At 40.5% G+C, this 17,260-nt stretch overlaps 1 protein-coding gene across 2 annotated transcripts; it reads right to left on the bottom strand.

Annotated features, from left to right (window-relative positions):
• Positions 1-243: 243 nt before the first annotated feature.
• Positions 244-17,234, bottom strand: PRKRA (protein activator of interferon induced protein kinase EIF2AK2). Of its 2 annotated transcripts, XM_019970111.2 has the most exons (8): positions 17,027-17,234; positions 16,321-16,490; positions 12,885-12,966; positions 10,359-10,437; positions 9,202-9,319; positions 7,612-7,706; positions 3,821-3,995; positions 244-910 (listed from the first exon to the last, which is right to left on the bottom strand). In XM_019970111.2, the coding sequence occupies exons 1-8, from the start codon at positions 17,089-17,091 to the stop codon at positions 753-755; spliced, it is 942 nt and encodes a 313-aa protein (XP_019825670.1). In that variant the 5' UTR covers positions 17,092-17,234; the 3' UTR covers positions 244-752. The 2 variants fall into 2 exon arrangements, with proteins under 2 accessions (XP_019825670.1, XP_019825678.1); XM_019970119.2 differs by lacking the exon at positions 17,027-17,234 and having other exon boundaries at positions 12,836-12,966; positions 16,321-16,455.
• Positions 17,235-17,260: the final 26 nt, after the last annotated feature.

Here is a 17,260-nt window from a genome sequence, read left to right as displayed (position 1 = left end):
TGGAAAGTTTTGTTTTAGTAATACTAATGCTTTTTCAACTACGCATTCATCTATGAATGGTTATATCAAAAGACAGTACTGTGTATGACTAGAGAAAATATGGACGTGATTCATCACATATTATATATTTGTCAAGTTTTGCTTGTTTTTTTGGTCTACATTATAACGTTACTCATAGGAATGGCTGAAAAGAGCAGGGCCACAGTCAAGTCAGTAGTACTTTAATAAAATGAACAGAACCCATTATAACAACAGCTCTTTATTACATGGATTCAAATACACAGACCAATCGTATTCTCTGATATTTAACAACTGCATTCAATTAAAACCTGTTAGTGCATTCCTCAACACTAATTCTAAGGGGCTTCCTTTGAAATCCCTTTACAAAGCCTTGTGCAAAGAGGTTAAGCACCAGTAGTAAAGACTGTTGCTAGCAGTTTTATTTCACCATCATCATCAACAACAAACATGCAGTTTTTCCCTTCTATGTACATGGCATTGGAAAATGGGTGCTACACTCTGCCTATGGTACAAAGTTTATAAATACAATATACCAGTACAAAGTTGATGCCATTAAAAACACCTTAGTAACAACTACTGGGAGATAATTAAATCTGGAGTGTTGATGGAATCTATGAAGAGATTTAAAACCAACACACAAACTCAAACATTATAATACATGTTTTCCTTGGGAAGAGGTGAAAGGGGAACTTCTTAGGTGCTACTGAAGGGTTTTCTCAGTTGTTCCAAGTTTACTTTCTTTCTGCTATTATCTTTAAATACTGCAAAGCATTGTGGGCTGCATCACTCTGCGCACTGCTGCAGGAGATCCCCGAGCCATGACAGACCGTAATGGGACTGGTGGACAGTTCAGCAAGACACTGGTACTGTCCATTGGCACTCAGTTCTTCTGCAATGACACATTCAAACATGATGATTAAGGCCGCATGCAGAGAAAGCAGATTTTTTTTTGTAAAAACAATTTTTGTTACTGTCCCTCTCCCCAAGCACCTTTTTATTTGCTACTTCACATATCAGGTGCTAGTCTCTATTCATAGGAACCACTTAGTTCTTAAAATTAGTAAGAAGCGTTTCAAAGTCATCATTAATTCATTATCTAAAAATCATCTCAGGTTTCCTTTTCCCAAATTCATAAATATTTTTGAATGCATGGTCTCTTCATCAACCACCTTTCCTGATCATCTTTCTGCATTCATCCTCAGGTTCTGCATCATTCCCAGTATATTAAGACACTGCACCTGACTCATTATTCAATCCCGAAGTAGCAGACAAAATCAAAAGTTCCTTCAGCCCCTAAATATTTTCTCAGTAGTAGTAGCTCTGATGAGCTAGGTTCCCCCCAGGTCACTGGGGCTGGGCTGCTGCTGCTAAGTCACTTCAGTCGTGTCCGACTCTGTGTGACCCCATAGACGGCAGCCCACCAGGCTCCCCTGTCCCTGGGATTCTCCAGGCAAGAACACTGGAGTGGGTTGCCATTTCCTTCTCCAATGCATGAAAGTGAAAAGTGAAAGTGAAGTTGCTCAGTTGTGTCCGAGGCTGGGCTAAGGGATACCAAATTCCTCACATACAATACTGATGTTAAATCAAGATACCAAACACACACATGAACACACAAATTAGCCAGTTATCCACTGCATTAAAAGAAAATCCACGCTGACTTGCTTTCCAATATGTCCACATTTGTCTATCTGAATGATCATGGGCTAGAAAAAATATAGAAGTTGACAGCTGGAATGAGATAAAGTTGTAAACTGTCCCCATTTATCTACCAGAACTGGAACACAGTGATAAGTGGAGAGAAGATGTCTGGCCCAGCCGCCACAGACTTGGTATTTGTTTTAGAAAGGTGGGTACCTTTTTATTTGTCAAGCTGTCCATCAGGGCTAGTTTAACAGATATTATACCGGGAGGGACTCTTCTTCTAACCTGGCTCTACTGACCAGCTATGTCATCTCAGACAAGTTTCTCAACCTTTCTTTGTCTTACTTTCTTCACTTATACCTAAGATAATAGAAATTCCAGATGTTCAAGCTGGATTTTGAAAAGCCAGAGGAACTAGAGATCAAACTGCTAATATCTGTTGGATCATTGAGAAAGCAAGAGAGTTCCAGAAAAATATCCACTTCTGCTTTATTGACTATGCCAAAGCCTTTGACTGTGTGTATCACAAAAAACTGTGGAAGATTCTTAAATAGATAGGAATATACTACCACCTAACCTGCCTCCTGAGAAATTTGTATCCAGGTCAAGAAGCAACAGTTAGAACTGGGCATGGAACTACAGACTACCTCCAAATCAAGAAAGGAGTATGTCAAGACTGTATATTGTCACCCTGCTTATTTAACTTATATGCAGAGTACATTATGCGAAATGCCAGGCTGGATGAAGCACAAGCTGGAATCAAGACTGCCGGGAGAAATATCAATAACCTCAGATATGCAGACGACACCAGCCTTATGGCAGAAAGTGAAGAGGAACTAAAGAGCCTCTTGTTGCAAGTGAAAGAGGAGTGAAAAAGTTGGCTTAAAGCTCAACATTCAGAAAACCAAGATCATGGCATCTGGTCCCATCACTTCATGGCAAATAGATGGGGAAACAATGGAAACAGAGACAGACTTTACTTTTTGGGGGGTCCAAAATCACTGCAGATGATGACTGCAGCCATGAAATAAAAGATGCTTGCTCCTTGGAAAAAAAGTTATGACCAACCTGCTGCTGCTGCTAAGTCACTTCAGTCGTGTCCGACTCTGTGTGATCCCACAGATGGCAGCCACCAGGCTCCCCAGTCCCTGGGATTCTCCAGGCAAGAACACTGGAGTGGGTTGCCATTTCCTTCTCCAATGCATGAAAGTGAAAAGTGAAAGGGAAGTCGCTCAATCGTGTCCGACTCTTAGCGACCCCATGGACTGCAGCCTACCAGGCTCCTCCGCCCATGGGATGTTCCAGGCAAAAGTACTGGAGTGGGGTGCCATTGCCTTCTCCGATGACCAACCTAGACACCATATTAAGAAGCAGAGACATTACTTTGCCAACAAAGGTCTGTCTAGTCAAAGCTATGGTTTTTCCAGTAGTCATGTATGGATGTGAGAGTTGGACTATAAAGAAAGCTGAAGGCCGAAGAATTGATACTTTTGAACTGTGGTGTTGTAGAAGACTCTTGAGAGTCCCCTGGATGGCAAGGAGATCCAACCAGTCAATCCTAAAGGAAATCCATCCTGAATATTCATTGGAAAGACTGATGCTGAAGCTGAAACTCCAATACTTTGGCCACCTGATGCGAAGAACTGACTCTTTTGAAAAGACCCTGATTCTGGGCAAGACTGAAGGCAGGAGGAGAAGCAGATGACAGAGGATGAGATGGTTGGAAGGCATCACCGATTTGATGGACATGAGTTTGAGCAAGCTCCGGGAGTGGGTGATGGACAGGGAAGCCTGGCATGCTGCAGTCCATGGGGTCGCCAAGAGTCAGACATGACTGAGTGACTGAACTGAAGATAATAGAATGTTCTTCACAGGATTAGTTTGAGGATTCTGTGACTTGAAATATGTAATGTCTCTAGAAAGGTGCCTGGCACACACTAACTCTATAAATCTTCACTATTGTTATTATTACAACTGTACAGATATTATCTCTATTTTTATTATTTATAAGAATGGGATACATCAGTGATATATATTACCACTCTGGTAACTGTATATAGTCAGAATCCTCTATTATAATAGACGTTTTGTTTGTCAAACATATTTTGAAAAGAAACAACAAGTTTGGGGACAAGCCAAAGGGAAAAAAAAATCATACCTATATCCAAATATGTTATATTAAAACCTTGTTCCTTTGCAATTTCACTAAGCAGCTGGATGTAATCTGTATTTGGAATACTGAGGAGGCTTCTTTTCAGTAAGTTGATCTTTTCACCAGGAGAATTCCTTAAGGAATGCCACGTACAACCTAAAGAATGCCCTACCATATTTGTCTGAAAAACAGAGATTAACATTAAGACTCTTAGTTTGGGTTCCAATGCTACTATGAGTATTAATTAAGCAATCAGCACTTTATAAAGCATATTTAAATGAATACCATTTGGTTAACTTTCCAATTTAAACTAGGCAGCACTAATAAGCTCACGCATTTATCAAACAACACAATATTAAAGAAAAAAGAATGTGCAATGAAATACTGGAAGTATTTCAAAATACTTTTATATAGCATAACGTTCTTGTTAATACATATAACATATCTGAGAGCATGATAAACAAATCTGCAAATACAGCTGACCCTTGAACAATGTCACGTACTATCTTCCTATATATGGATTGGCATTTATACTTATCCTCTATTCCAATACAAATTTCAATGTTATCAAGCTTAATAAATTTTGTTATTCAAAATAATACACAGACAACAAAAAATCAAGTAATACAGAATTATAAAAGCAACAATCCCCACACCTACCTTTAGTCCCCTTTCCAGAAGCAATATCAACTTTTTATTTTTAATTATTCTGGTGGTTACCTTTGTAACAGAAATGAGAAAGCTATTGATCTTGTGTATTAACTTTTGGTCAGTTACCTTGATGAATTCTCTTATTATTTCTAGTAGTTTTTCTCTAGGGCTTTATAGGGATACAATTATATTATTTGTAGTTAACGATCATTTTTATCTCCTCTTATTTCCAACCTCTTATTGTTTTCTCTTCTCTGGTTACGTTGGTTGATACTTCTAGAACAAGGTTTAAAAAAATGGTATCAGTGGGCATCCTTGCCTTATTTCTGAAATTAATGGGAATGGATATAACATATAAACATGTACCCAAGATTTTGATTTTTTTTTCTGAGGTATATATTTAATTTTTAAAAAATATTTATTTATCTGTGCCAGGTCTTAGTTGCAGCACCTAGGATCCTCAATTTTGTAGTGGCATGCAGGATCTTAGTCGCGGCATACGAGAGACCTAGTTCCCCGACCAGGGATCAAACACCTGATCCATATTTTAAATTACAATAGGGGTATTTCTGAAGCATTTATCAGTAGTGACTACCCAATATTTTTTTGGCATCTACTGAGAGGATTATGTTTTCCTTCTTCGACCTGTTAATGTAATTCATTATAGCAATAGATTTACCAATGTTGAAACACCCCTGCGTTCCTAAATGAATTTATATAGAAATTTCTCTCACATTATATATATTGCCTGGAAGAGTTTAAACAGCACTGAAGATTATCTCTTCCTTGAAGATTTAACAGAACTCACCAGCAACCTAACTGTTTTGTGACTGTGGTGTCATCTCTGATCCAGTCTTAAAAGAAATGAATGCAATGTTTTATATTTTTTCTATTAAAAAAGTGAAACCAAAATTATATTACTTACCTAGATATAGTTGTTTCTTCCTAGAACAAGCCCTTTTTATAAATCATAAGCTTAGGACACTCCTATAGTCTTCACTTCTCATTTCATACCTAACATCCTATTCTCAGATAATGGACCATCATACATACCTACCTACATTTTGTGTAGCCCAATCTCTTATGCTCTCTATCTGAATGCCCAGTTGCCTACTCAATTTCTTCACTTAGCTACTCCACACACACTTCAAATTCAATATATCTCACATTTAACTCATTATCTGCTCCCCACTTAGACCCTACTCACCTTCTGTGTTCCCCATATCACTGAATGGTACCACCATCTAGGTAGCTGCCAAGCTAAAACTGTTTACTTCTTCCTTTTTCCCTATTCTCTACATCCAGTTATTATGCCCCCATTCACTTCAGTTTTCTAAGTAAGTTTTAAATTGACCATTTCAATTGCTACTACCTTTGTCTAGGTCACCATCATGTCTCATCTGCTCTTCTGTAACAGCATTATAGCAGGTTTCTATGACTCTAATATTCATTCATCCACCATAATGCAGCCAGTCATTCCCTTCTAATGTATAAATTAGATTCCCTCCTTCCTATATTAAATTTATTTAATGACTTTATGCTACCTTCAGGATAAAGTTCAATCTCCTGAACACAGTACTTCCTGCAAGATTCAACCCCTCTTTACCTTTTCTGCCTCACTGTTTGAGAATCCCTCCCACCAAATTCAATGCTCCAGCCATCCACAATTACTCTGGATAACATAAAATGTTTCACTCCTGGCCTTTGTACATGGTCCTCCTTCTCTCTGGAATTCTTTTCACTGCTGTCATCCTATAGGTCTCAGCTCAGATATGACTTTCTCCAGTCAAGTCTTCCTGAAACCCTATCTTGGTTGGATTCTTCATCTATGTTCCCAAGAAGCCCTTGTAAGGCCTAGTCTGTAGGGTTCTTTTCTTTCTCAGTAGGCTGGCTGCAAACTCCTTAGGGCCAGAGACTATCTTATTCACTATATGCCAGTATCTGGCCATCAGTTTAGTTCAGTTCAGTTCAGTCGCTCAGTCGTGTCCGACTCTTTGCGACCCCATGAATCGCAGCACGCCAGGCCTCCCTGTCTATCACCATCTCCCGGAGTTCACACAAACTCACATCCATAGAGTTGGTGATGCCATCCAGCCATCTCATCCTCTGTCATCCCCTCTTCCTCCTGCCCCCAATCCCTTCCAGCATCAGAGTCTTTTCCAATGAGTCAACTCTTCACATGAGGTGGTCAAAGTACTGGAGTTTCAGCTTTAGCATCATTCCTTCCAAAGAAATCCCAGGGCTGATCTCCTTTAGAATGGACTGGTTGGATCTCCTTGCAGTCCAAGGGACTCTCAAGAGTCTTCTCCAACACCACAGTTCAAAAGCATCAATTCTTTGGCACTCAGCCTTCTTCACAGTCCAACTCTTACATCCATACATGACCACTGGAAAAACCATAGCCTTGACAAGACAGACCTTTGTTGGCAAAGTAATGTCTCTGCTTTTCAATATGCTATCTAGGTTGGTCATAACTTTCCTTCCAAGGAGTAAGCGTCTTTTAATTTCATGGCTGCAGTCACCATCTGCAGTGATTTTGGAGCCCAAAAAAACAAAGTCTGACACTGTTTCCCCATCTATTTCCCATGAAGTGATGGGACCAGATGCCATGATCTTCGTTTTCTGAATGTTGAGTTTTAAGCCAACTTTTTCACTCTTCTTTCACTTTCATCAAGAGGCTTTTTAGTTCCTTTTCACTTTCTGCCATAAGGGTGGTGTCATCTGCATATCTGAGGTTATTGATATTTCTCCCGGCAATCTTGATTCTGGCATAAATCTGGGCAAATATTATCACTTTCCTAAATGTTTGCTGAGTGGATAAATGAATGGACATCAAGCGATGGGAGTGAAATGTCAATCTGAAGGCAAAAACAGCACTACTGACCTACCATCTTTAGAAACCATCATATTATTCTGAATTTGACTGTTCTTCCCAAGCTCTCTTTCTTGGCCACCCCTGTGATTCTGGCTCACATATAGCAAGCAGCTGAAAACTGGGGTAGTGTATTACTCAACAGTTGAGAGATTTTTGAAAAACCATGACTCTGTAGTATACCTATACAAAATGAAATCTACAATCACATGTTGTTCTGACAGCAACACATGTTTAATCACATTAACATGACAGACCTCTGATCATTACTCACCAAAGAAATGTGGTTCTCTGGAGAAATATTACTGAATTTTGCAAGAAATTTCTCAGCAGCATTTCTCTTGGCTTGTTTCTTTGATGCCCCCTTTCCTAAATAAAGAAAAAAAAGTGCAGTAGCTTAGAAAATAAATTAGTGTCCATAGAGAATGACCAAATATTTAAAGTACTATGTTTGATCAGAGAACTATCTCATGGTTTTTATATACTATTCTTTTACTGACCTGACATCTTTACTTGTTCTGCTTCATGCAATTATTAATTGTTACATTTTTGAAGGCATTTCTTTAGCAGTTTACCTTTAATAGTTAAACTTTCTGTTTTTCTTCAACAGATGTATCTCCCTATGACTAGCTTTAATGAACCGTATTTGGTTTAATTCTGATGAAATATTCAAATTTACCAAGGCAGATTTGAATTACATCTCCCATCTTTCAACCTCTACTCCTGGCTTATAATCTCCTGCACACTGATAACTATGTGGAATTTCTTCAACATGAATAAGAAGGGCATAGGAGAGGCTGGAGTTGAAAGATACCATAATCTATTTCCATGTTTAGAGATTTAAAAACTCAGGCCTAGGCATGGAGATTAAGCAATTTGCCTAACCTTGCAAATCAAGGACTGCATCAAGAACAGAGGTGAGGTTTCTGCTTCTGGCTCAGGGCTTCCTGCACTGACCCACACTACCTCTTGGGGGGCAAACAGCTTCTTAGTACTTCAGACTAATATCTAAGCAACTTAAAATTTCATTTCAAGCCACTTTTAAAATGATAAAAACTGCTCAAGAAATTAAAATAGAAATCCTTAGGAGTACTTTATTAAGTGACTTTTTTCCTTGTAATTTGTGGCCTTTACAACATCAAAGTTGCTATAAGACAAAAGGTTAATTTCTACTTTATTTTTATTTCACTATCAGCCTCTTTGGAGAAGGAAATGGCAACCCATTCCAGTATTCTTGCCTAGAGAATTTCGTGGACAGAGGAGCCTGGGTGGGGGTCGCACCAGAGTTGGACACGACTGAAGCGACTTAGCATGCATGCATGCATTGGAGAAGGAAATGGCAACCCACTCCAGGATTCTTGCCTGGAGAATCCCAGGGACACAGGAGCCTGGTAGGCTGCCGTCTATGGGGTCACACAGAGTTGGATATGACTGAAGACACTTAGCACCAGCAGCAGCCTCTTATCGATTATCTTGTTTTTAAATGTAATCTTCTCCTAGTCCTTCCATCTTCTGGAACAGCTACTGAAGCTCCAAGAGATTTACTACTGCTTTTTTCTCCAAAATGATGTTTAACTCCCTATTATATCAATGAAGACTGTTTAAAGAGTCAATTATTTATCTGTATTTCCATTACCAACCCATGATTTTTTTTTAAAAATCAAATTAAGAAGTATTCTTAAGCCAACTATTTATACTTATTAATTAACTCAACAGCAGAAAGTTAGAGACAGTAGACTAGTAGTGTGTCAATTTTTTTTTCCCCCAAAGAAGTATTTGAGACAAAATCACAGCAGAAATTTTTTCATCCTCTCAAAATATTTCCAAGGTCTTCAACTGTATCAGAGTAGAAACAAACAAATACCAGTTTCCATGAATGACTCAAGCCTGCAAATTGTAGTGTATTCTCTCTTATGAGCAGGTCCTCCCTCCTGGGAAAGGGTATATTCAGGCAGTCTCCAGCCATGATGAATAGCCAATTCCTAGAAAATCGAGATGAGCCTTTAGTAGTAATTTTTACTATGCAATGGCTCAATCACATTAATGATATTCTCTCATGGTTTTGATCCCATTTCTATTTATATGTTGGCAGAGAACAATGATATTCTGCAGTATTTAAGAGAAGGTCCTCTATCCCCCCCAGATATTCCTGCATTTTACATCTTATAAGCCCACGACACCAAAACTGAAGCAGTTTCCTGCTGTGAATGGTGCTCTTCCGTTAAGCTATAGTGAGCTGGTTATCAAAGAGGTCAGGCAGAAGGATAAGCTCCTCTCACCCTCTTTGGGAACATGGGAGAGGACATTACTGGTCTCATGGCCATCAGTCCCCAGAGTCTCTTCCTAACTAACCTTCTATACCCATGGCTGCCTAACTGACTGCATTCGATCAAGAGCAGGTGAGGAGCAGAGAGCAAACACACGCACTGGATGAGACTGAGGAAAGACGGGGACGAAAACTACAGAAAAACTCATGGAGCAGGAAAGAGACCAAATGACTGGCTGGATAACAGGGAGGGGAGTTGTCCAGCAGAGCACATGGATAATCTGCAAGAAGGATATTCTCACATAGAAATTCAAAGCTGAATATATTTTTTGGTAGAATAAGCAAGTAAGTGGATGACTTCCCTTGTCCTGTGTTAGGTAAATCAATTTCGGTTCTTTATAGTCTTCTGTCTCAACAGAAGTAGAAAGAGATTTGTCACAAGAGTGGCAAGAAATATTCTTAAAATATAAAACACTCTACCCATATGCACTGAGGTCCTGTTGATCTCAAATGAGAATTCCACAAACCAAAGGCAGATACTGTATATGGAAGAAAATCCAAAACATAAATAATTATGAAAATAACTTCAAGTTAGCACTTTAATATCTAATGATTGTAACTTGGAACACAAAATGTTGTACCACCTAATCTTTAAAATATTAATTCCTTCTCTTAGCCCTTATGATATAATCAACATTTATGACATTTTTTTCCAGTAGACACAAAGTTAAGTATGGAAAAACTGTGCCATTTACCTGTAATGAGCCAATAGGATTAAGCTGGTTCTTTGGTTGCTTGGAAGGGTCAGGCATTAAGGGATCAGGAACTGCAAAGCTGAACATTTTTATAAAGGGTTATAAAACAAAATAATCTTCCCCAAATTATTACACAAAGGATAAGCATTTTCTATTTAGCTCTCCATGCCTTTGCTCTTGCATTCCTTCCACATGGAATACCCTTTTCACCCACCTCTTCTATGGGAATCTGATCTATACCTCAGCCAAGGTACACCTCAGCCAAGGTACACCTCAAATGCAACTTTCTCTCAGAAGCCTATTCTTTTACCCCAATGGGACATAATTTTTCCCTTCTTTGAACCATTGTAATATTTGGTTTGATACTTTCTTAAGCAATTATTTTACCATTAAGCTGTATACTCTTACAAATACATGCTATTTGTCTATCCATCACCATACCACTCTCCTGTTCAGACTGTAAAATCCTTGATGGTAGGGCCTATGTATTACTTACCTTCATAAGCTTTGCTGTGCTTTATATAAAACAGATGCTCAATAAAAAATGTATTTAAATAAACACACTACTGTTACAACCACATGAAAAGGGAAGACTAACAGGATGTTTATAGCTCGGCAGTGTAAACCATACACATCATAAATGTAGCTTTTTCATCCAGATAACTATAGAAGAAAGACTTGGGTTGATCTACCATCTGCTCTTCGCTAGGATAATCTTCCTAAAGTTTACGCATGTGTGCTCAGTTGCTAAGTTGAGTCCAACTCTTTGCAACCCCATGGACTGTAGCCTGTCAGGCTCCTCTGTCCGTGGGATTTCCCAGGCAAGAATCCCGGAGGGGGTTGCCATTCCCTATTGCAGAGGATCTTCCTGACCCAGTGATCAAATCCGCATCTCCTGCATTGCAGGTGGTTTTTTTTTTTGATGGCTGGCATGAATCTGATTTGAACATGTAGGGACTGTGATTAAGGAAAAACAGAACAATCTCTTCTGAGTAGTGTGAGCTTACTAGTTATGTGGATGATGGGTGTCTAACGTGGAACAAGATGCATTTCAAGATTATTGCCACCTTGGCAGCTAGAGTCATTTCTTCCATACTTAAGTTTCTTTTCTACCTGCCAGAATTTCAAGCTTTACATAGGCTGATGAGATACGAACATTCATTTACAATGCTGTACACTGAAGCTACCCAAATAATTATGATGGAGAAGTGAGAAAGTCTCTTTATCCCATCAGGCCACTTTAGGCCTGATTTATAGCTTAGTATTTCCATCTTATCTGTCAAGAAGCACAAATACATAGTAAAGTTTATTAGCCTTTTTTTGCAGACAAAGTGCCTGCGTGCAGAAAGGACACTCTGTATGTTCATTTCTAGAAATATATGCAACACTCTGAGTTGACCTTTGGGTTGCATAAAAATGGCATGGCCATCACAAGCAAGCAGAAAATCTAAAACCCACCATGCCATCTGGCATGTCCAGAAAACTAGCATAAACCAGTTTTAATGTATGACCCTAGAGAATCAAAAATCATGTTATGAGATCCAAGGCTTTCACTGGTTGGTTCTAAACGACCTGAACAGTTTAGAACTACTAAGTACACAGGAAGAACACTGCAGGAGAACCTAAACATATCCCTAAACAGAAAGTTTTTCTAGGACTGGGAAACAAAAAAACCCATCCTAAATTCTCATAGGCCTCTGCTGTCAGCTATAAGCAGACACACCAGAATGCACTCCCAAGTATACTTGAATGCATGTAAAGTGAAGAATGTGAAGGCAAAACATGCTCCTCTTGGATATGCCCAATAGAAACCAAAAGACACCACTTAATGATACAAGAGATGCTCCAGGGCCAGTGCTCCTGGAGCACTGTTTTTGGCCTGGCTCCAAAAACAAATAATGTGATAACAAGTTTATTTTGGAAAGATATGTCAAGAATAAACATCCCATTTAGCATCCTCCTATATTTGGTATACGGTCTCTAGTAGAAGGAAATCTCTTTGTCTCCTTACAAATTCAAATTTCTAAAAGAGTACTTTTAGCTGATATTTTTCTGTCTCACACTTTGTTTTCTTCAGTGTAGAAACAAAACTCTTAATACAATAAGATATTTGTCAGAAGCACTCTGGTTTTCTACTCCTGTACCTCATCTGGAAAAAAGAAAAAAACCTAGTTTATGAGAGCCTTCATCTAATAATATTGTTGTTTAGTTGCTAAATCATGTCTGACTCTTGCAACCCCCTGGACTGTAGCCCACCAGGCTCCTGTGTCCGTGGGATTTCCCAGGCAAGAATGCTGGAGTGGGGTGCCACTTCCTTCTTTGTCATCTAATAAAAGCTGGATTTAATTTCTTACGGATAAAGTGTCTTTAGGGGATGACAGGTCTTCACAAGGAGATAGAATTTTATTAATAGAGCTAGACACTATCAACTGTTTACTTTGTTGCTTTTGTGAGCACGTTCAAACTTTTAATCTTACCTCAGCCATGATATTTTTGAGCTGCAGAATACAAAGAAATTTAGCTCACCAAATACTTGCATTGGCTTTCAAAATGTTTATGGCAGCCTCTGCAGCTCTATGTTTCGCCAGCTTCTTACTTGTACCTTCACCTGAATTAAGGTTAAAAAAAAAACAACAAAAACAACTCTTTACATGCTGAAAAAATGTGAGGCTTGCATAGCGGTTTGCATAGTACAAAACAAAGTCACTACATGTATTATATATACACACTAGGTATACACACTGGGTAATAAAAACATACACTGCATACAGTTATACATTGAAATAAAATATCATAAAAATTAATATATTAAAAATCCCTTTGATTTTAAAAGTGCTAAGTATTTAATTCTAAGTATACTTATATAAAAATCTTTATTATGTCTACTTTGTACATGTTTATTACATAAAATGATAATACAGTAGACTGTCACTATGTATGCTAATGAAAGGCAACTTACTTCCATTATTCCTAGAGAGGAAATTCTTCTACAGGAAGAAATTTTCTTTAAAAGAGGCACTTAGAGCAACATTATTGAACAGCAAAATGTACACATTTTACTCTAACAGCCCCTCCTATACTGGATGAAACCCCTCCGCTTGGCTAAGCAGTCACTGGCTACCTGTTGGATACAGCAGGGGAAGGTGTATATAGGGAATGTGAGAGATTACATTGTTACGGTCTTTCATACAATCTGTATCCCTTACATGAGTAGCTAAGCGGGTAGAAGAGACCAGGCCTGACTAATAATCACTGAGACTGACGCCTAATATCAGTAAGCAACCACACAAGTAAATTATAAATTCAGTCTTTTTCCTTCTGAGTTCAAAGTAGGTGTTGAGAACCTGTCCAAAGTTGTGTCAGAAAGGCAATATTCATTTCTCTGATGCAGAGTAAAGAAAAGGCACATGGAACAAATGTCAGGTGTGGTTCTCAAGCATCAGAGAACACAGAAACCACACTCATTTATCCATTCACATAGGTATTATGGATACTGTATTCCTTTGAAAAATGTGGGCATTAGGAGCACTGAGGCTTTGCACTGAAATATATGGGAATTAGGGGCACCGACCCTCTGCACTGAAAATTCATGCATAATTTACAGTCAGCCGTCCATATCTGTGGTTCCTCCATCTCTAGCTTCCTCGGTATCTGTAGATTCAACAAACTGTGGATTGTGTGGTCTTATAGTACTTACTACTGAAAAAGATTGACATCTAAGTGGACCTGTGCAATTCAAACTGTGTTGTTCAAGAGCTAACTGTAGTAGAGAACTAAGCAGAGTCCCTGTCCTTAAAGAGCATACAGCCTAATGTGTGAGATTTTGTCTATAAGAACGATGTCTGAAATATGAAGCATCAGTCGGCCTCAGTGCAGGTTGTTGGGTAGCCTACAGAAGGGGTAGCTCCCCTACTTACTAAGGACTCAGAAAGGTTTCATGAAGGAGGAGATAACTAAACCAGGATCTGAAAGACCAGTAAGTCAGTGAGGTAAGCAGAGCTGGGGGACAGGAAGAGCACTGGAGGCAGAGAAAGAGCCACTGTGAAGGCTCAGATGCAACACAGAGCACGTGTTCTCAAGCCCCAAGTTGCTGGGACAGTACGAGCTTGAAGGAGGGACCTTCGAGATAAAAGGTCAGAGAGCTGAAGGGCAGAAGGAGAGTTCAAAGAACAGTCTCCTCAACTGTGCTTCTCTAACTTTAGGACTTGCCTGGGAATTTTCTTAGAACACATACTAAGAGTAGGTGTGCCTGGGTGATAGCAAGGCTGCTGCTGACCACACTGTGTGAAGTAAGGTTGTCAGTCATGTTAAGAGATTTGTATTCATCCAGAGGGTGATGGAAACACCACTGAATGGATTATAAGAGTTTTAATACTTCAAATGAACAGATTTGAATGCCAGAAAAAATACTCTGTTTTTTTGTGTGGAAAATGGATACCACAAGACAGAAGCTAAAAGAGCAGCTACAAGACTGCAGCTATATTCCAAGTGGCTCAGACAATAGCAACAGGAAGAGGAGAGAAGCAGACAGATTCAAGAGATATTTAGAAGTAGGATCTGGTGGCATAATGGACAGCACAAAGAGGGAAGAGAAGGAATCCAGAAGGTGAAACTCCAATCTCCACTGTGAGCAAATGAATGATGGTGGTGCCTATACTGAACTGGGGAATGCAGGGGAAATGGATTTGAGAGAGAAGATGGATTCAGTCTGGGACAATGAGAGATGGAGGTGTCTTTGGGTCATCCAAGCAAAAATGTCTAGCAAACTCAGGCTGATGCATTGTTTTGTAACTGCGCCTGGGCTAAAGACAGAGATTTCAGAATTATTAGCCATTAGATAGTATCTGAAACCATGGAGGTAGATAAGCTTGCACAGAAAGACAGGCCAGGCTGAGAAGAGGAGGGGGACTAAGCAGTTGCCACAGGTTGTTAATCTTTCACATAAAACACACTGAGAGGGGGAAAATGCTACTTTTTCTTGAATTTTCACTGAATACTTAAAGACAGACCAGCTAAAGCAGTAGTGCAATGTTGAGTCTGTCATTCATATGAGAAACTTCCAGCTAGAATCTAACTACAATCCACCTGCCCCACATAGACAAAAAAGCTTCAAAATTTTCTTAAAGGGACTTCAATGAAAATAGCGGACTCCAGATTTTCGTGGACACAAATGATGCCTTCAGGCTACCAGATGGTGGAACTTCAGCCTTCTTACTGAATTTCTTTCTTGGCATTCTTCCAAATTAAATTTAGTATTCAATATTTCATGTTTGCAATTAAATAGATACATAAGAAGTAAAATGTCTACATTTACAAATGGGCTACTTCAGTTATCATTTGCTGAAGCTCAGTGACCATAATCTGAATTTTGAAACTTCGCTGCCATGTGACCTTGGGCATGTTTCTTATAATCTCTCTGGACCTATTTCCTCATATATAATACAGGCGATAACATCTTATTAAAATATCTGTATAGTGTCAGGAACTAGAAGCTACTCTGCAATACGGTGTAGTTGAGCCTTCCGCCTTCCTCATTTTGCTTGGATACAGGACCAAGTGTGGTACTGTGGACCCAGAGTGCCAAACGAGTCCGTACAAAGAGGGGAGCAGGTCAGAAAATTCTGGGGTCGTGCCTCCTGGCATCTGCTATAACCTATGGAATCTGACAGCACCTTCTGATTCACCTATGGCTGCTCCAAGAACCTTTCCTGCTTCTCCCTAATTCTTGGAAGAACCTTAGGAGGATCTTAGGGTATGTTCCTGAGCTTCTCTTGATATCTAGGGAAGAGAAAATTAGGGAGAGAATCAGAAAGTTGCAAAATCCAAATAACCTGAGAAAGGCATCAGTTTCAAGAGACTGCTCCTCACTGACGTCTCTGGCAAAAAGGGCACTTTTTCCGAACTGAGAAGCAATACCCAAGTCTGGACCACCAGCCCACATGGTCATGGGGTTAATACAGACCTGTGCAGGTTATGTCACCAACGGTTACTCTGAAGGTGAAAGTGGGCACGTGTATTTGCACATCGGATCTTTCACATTCATAAACCGGGATGTTCTTGGTCTTCATGCCGTATTCGTGTAATACCTGAATTGGTGTTTTCCCTGGCTTAGCTGTAATCATCTTCCCCAAACTGCAAAAATCAGAAAAAGCTGTGCGTTGCATGTCAAAGCGGGGAGGGAAGCAGAAGCAAGCAGAGACTAGTTTTAACAGCCATCACCGGTGACGCCGGAGGCACCGAGCCTCTGGTCGGACAGGGTTAGAGCTGGCGAGGCGCGCCAGTCTCCGGGCCCCGCTGCGGAGGTCTTAAAGAAGATAACTTGAATGCGGGTAGGAGGGATTCGCAGGGGAATCGAGAGGTACGGCTGATGCTGCAACCTCCCAGGTCCAGCCTGCAAATCCCTTTCCCTCCACGGCAGCCGCTCACCACCTCCGTCCAGCCGGCGCTGCCCGAGGCCGCAGGGGGGGCGGGGTCCCCGGCCGGCTGGCGGCCGAGAGGACGGGGTGGAGCGCTCGCTGGTCCGCCCGCCCGCCTCCTTGCTGCCGCTAGGACGCGAGCGCCGGGAAGGGGCTTTACCCAGAATGCTGCTGGATAGCCGGCTCCCCCGCCCCCTGCTGCCCACCACTCTGGGCCCTGCCCGGCTCGGTCACGACCGCTCAGAAACTGACCTGAAGGTTCCGCTGTCCTCGCGCTCCATCGGCGGAGCCGCGGCGCGATGCCTGCTCTGAGACATGGCAAGAAGGGACAGCTTTGCGGGAGCAAGAGCAGTGCAGAGCGACGTCCTCGCTTCCCCGGTGGGCTGGTGCCCGAGAGGAGGGATGCAACGCCGACGCCGCTACCTCCTCCCCTCTCCTCACTGCTAGAGTTCCTCCCGGGGACGGGCGGGGCTGGAGGCGGAGCCT

The sequence above is a fragment of the Bos indicus genome, chromosome 2, assembly GCF_029378745.1.
Source record: "Bos indicus isolate NIAB-ARS_2022 breed Sahiwal x Tharparkar chromosome 2, NIAB-ARS_B.indTharparkar_mat_pri_1.0, whole genome shotgun sequence".
NCBI classification, from domain to species: Eukaryota; Metazoa; Chordata; class Mammalia; order Artiodactyla; family Bovidae; genus Bos; species Bos indicus.
The sequence above is the reverse complement of the archived record's forward strand: the minus strand, read 5'-3'. Positions and strand labels throughout refer to the sequence as shown.

Bases quoted from the DNA above. Each gene is read 5' to 3' on its own strand.
- PRKRA (XM_019970111.2), bottom strand. From the start codon at position 17,091: ATGTCTCAGAGCAGGCATCGCGCCGCGGCTCCGCCGATGGAGCGCGAG. The intron at 10,438-12,884 runs GTGAGCTAAATT...AAAAATGTTCAG, and splicing joins AAAGCCAATGCAAGTATTTG to CTTTGCAGTTCCTGATCCCT. The intron at 3,996-7,611 runs GTGAGTAATGAT...TCTGTTTTTCAG, and splicing joins CAGAGAACCACATTTCTTTG to ACAAATATGGTAGGGCATTC.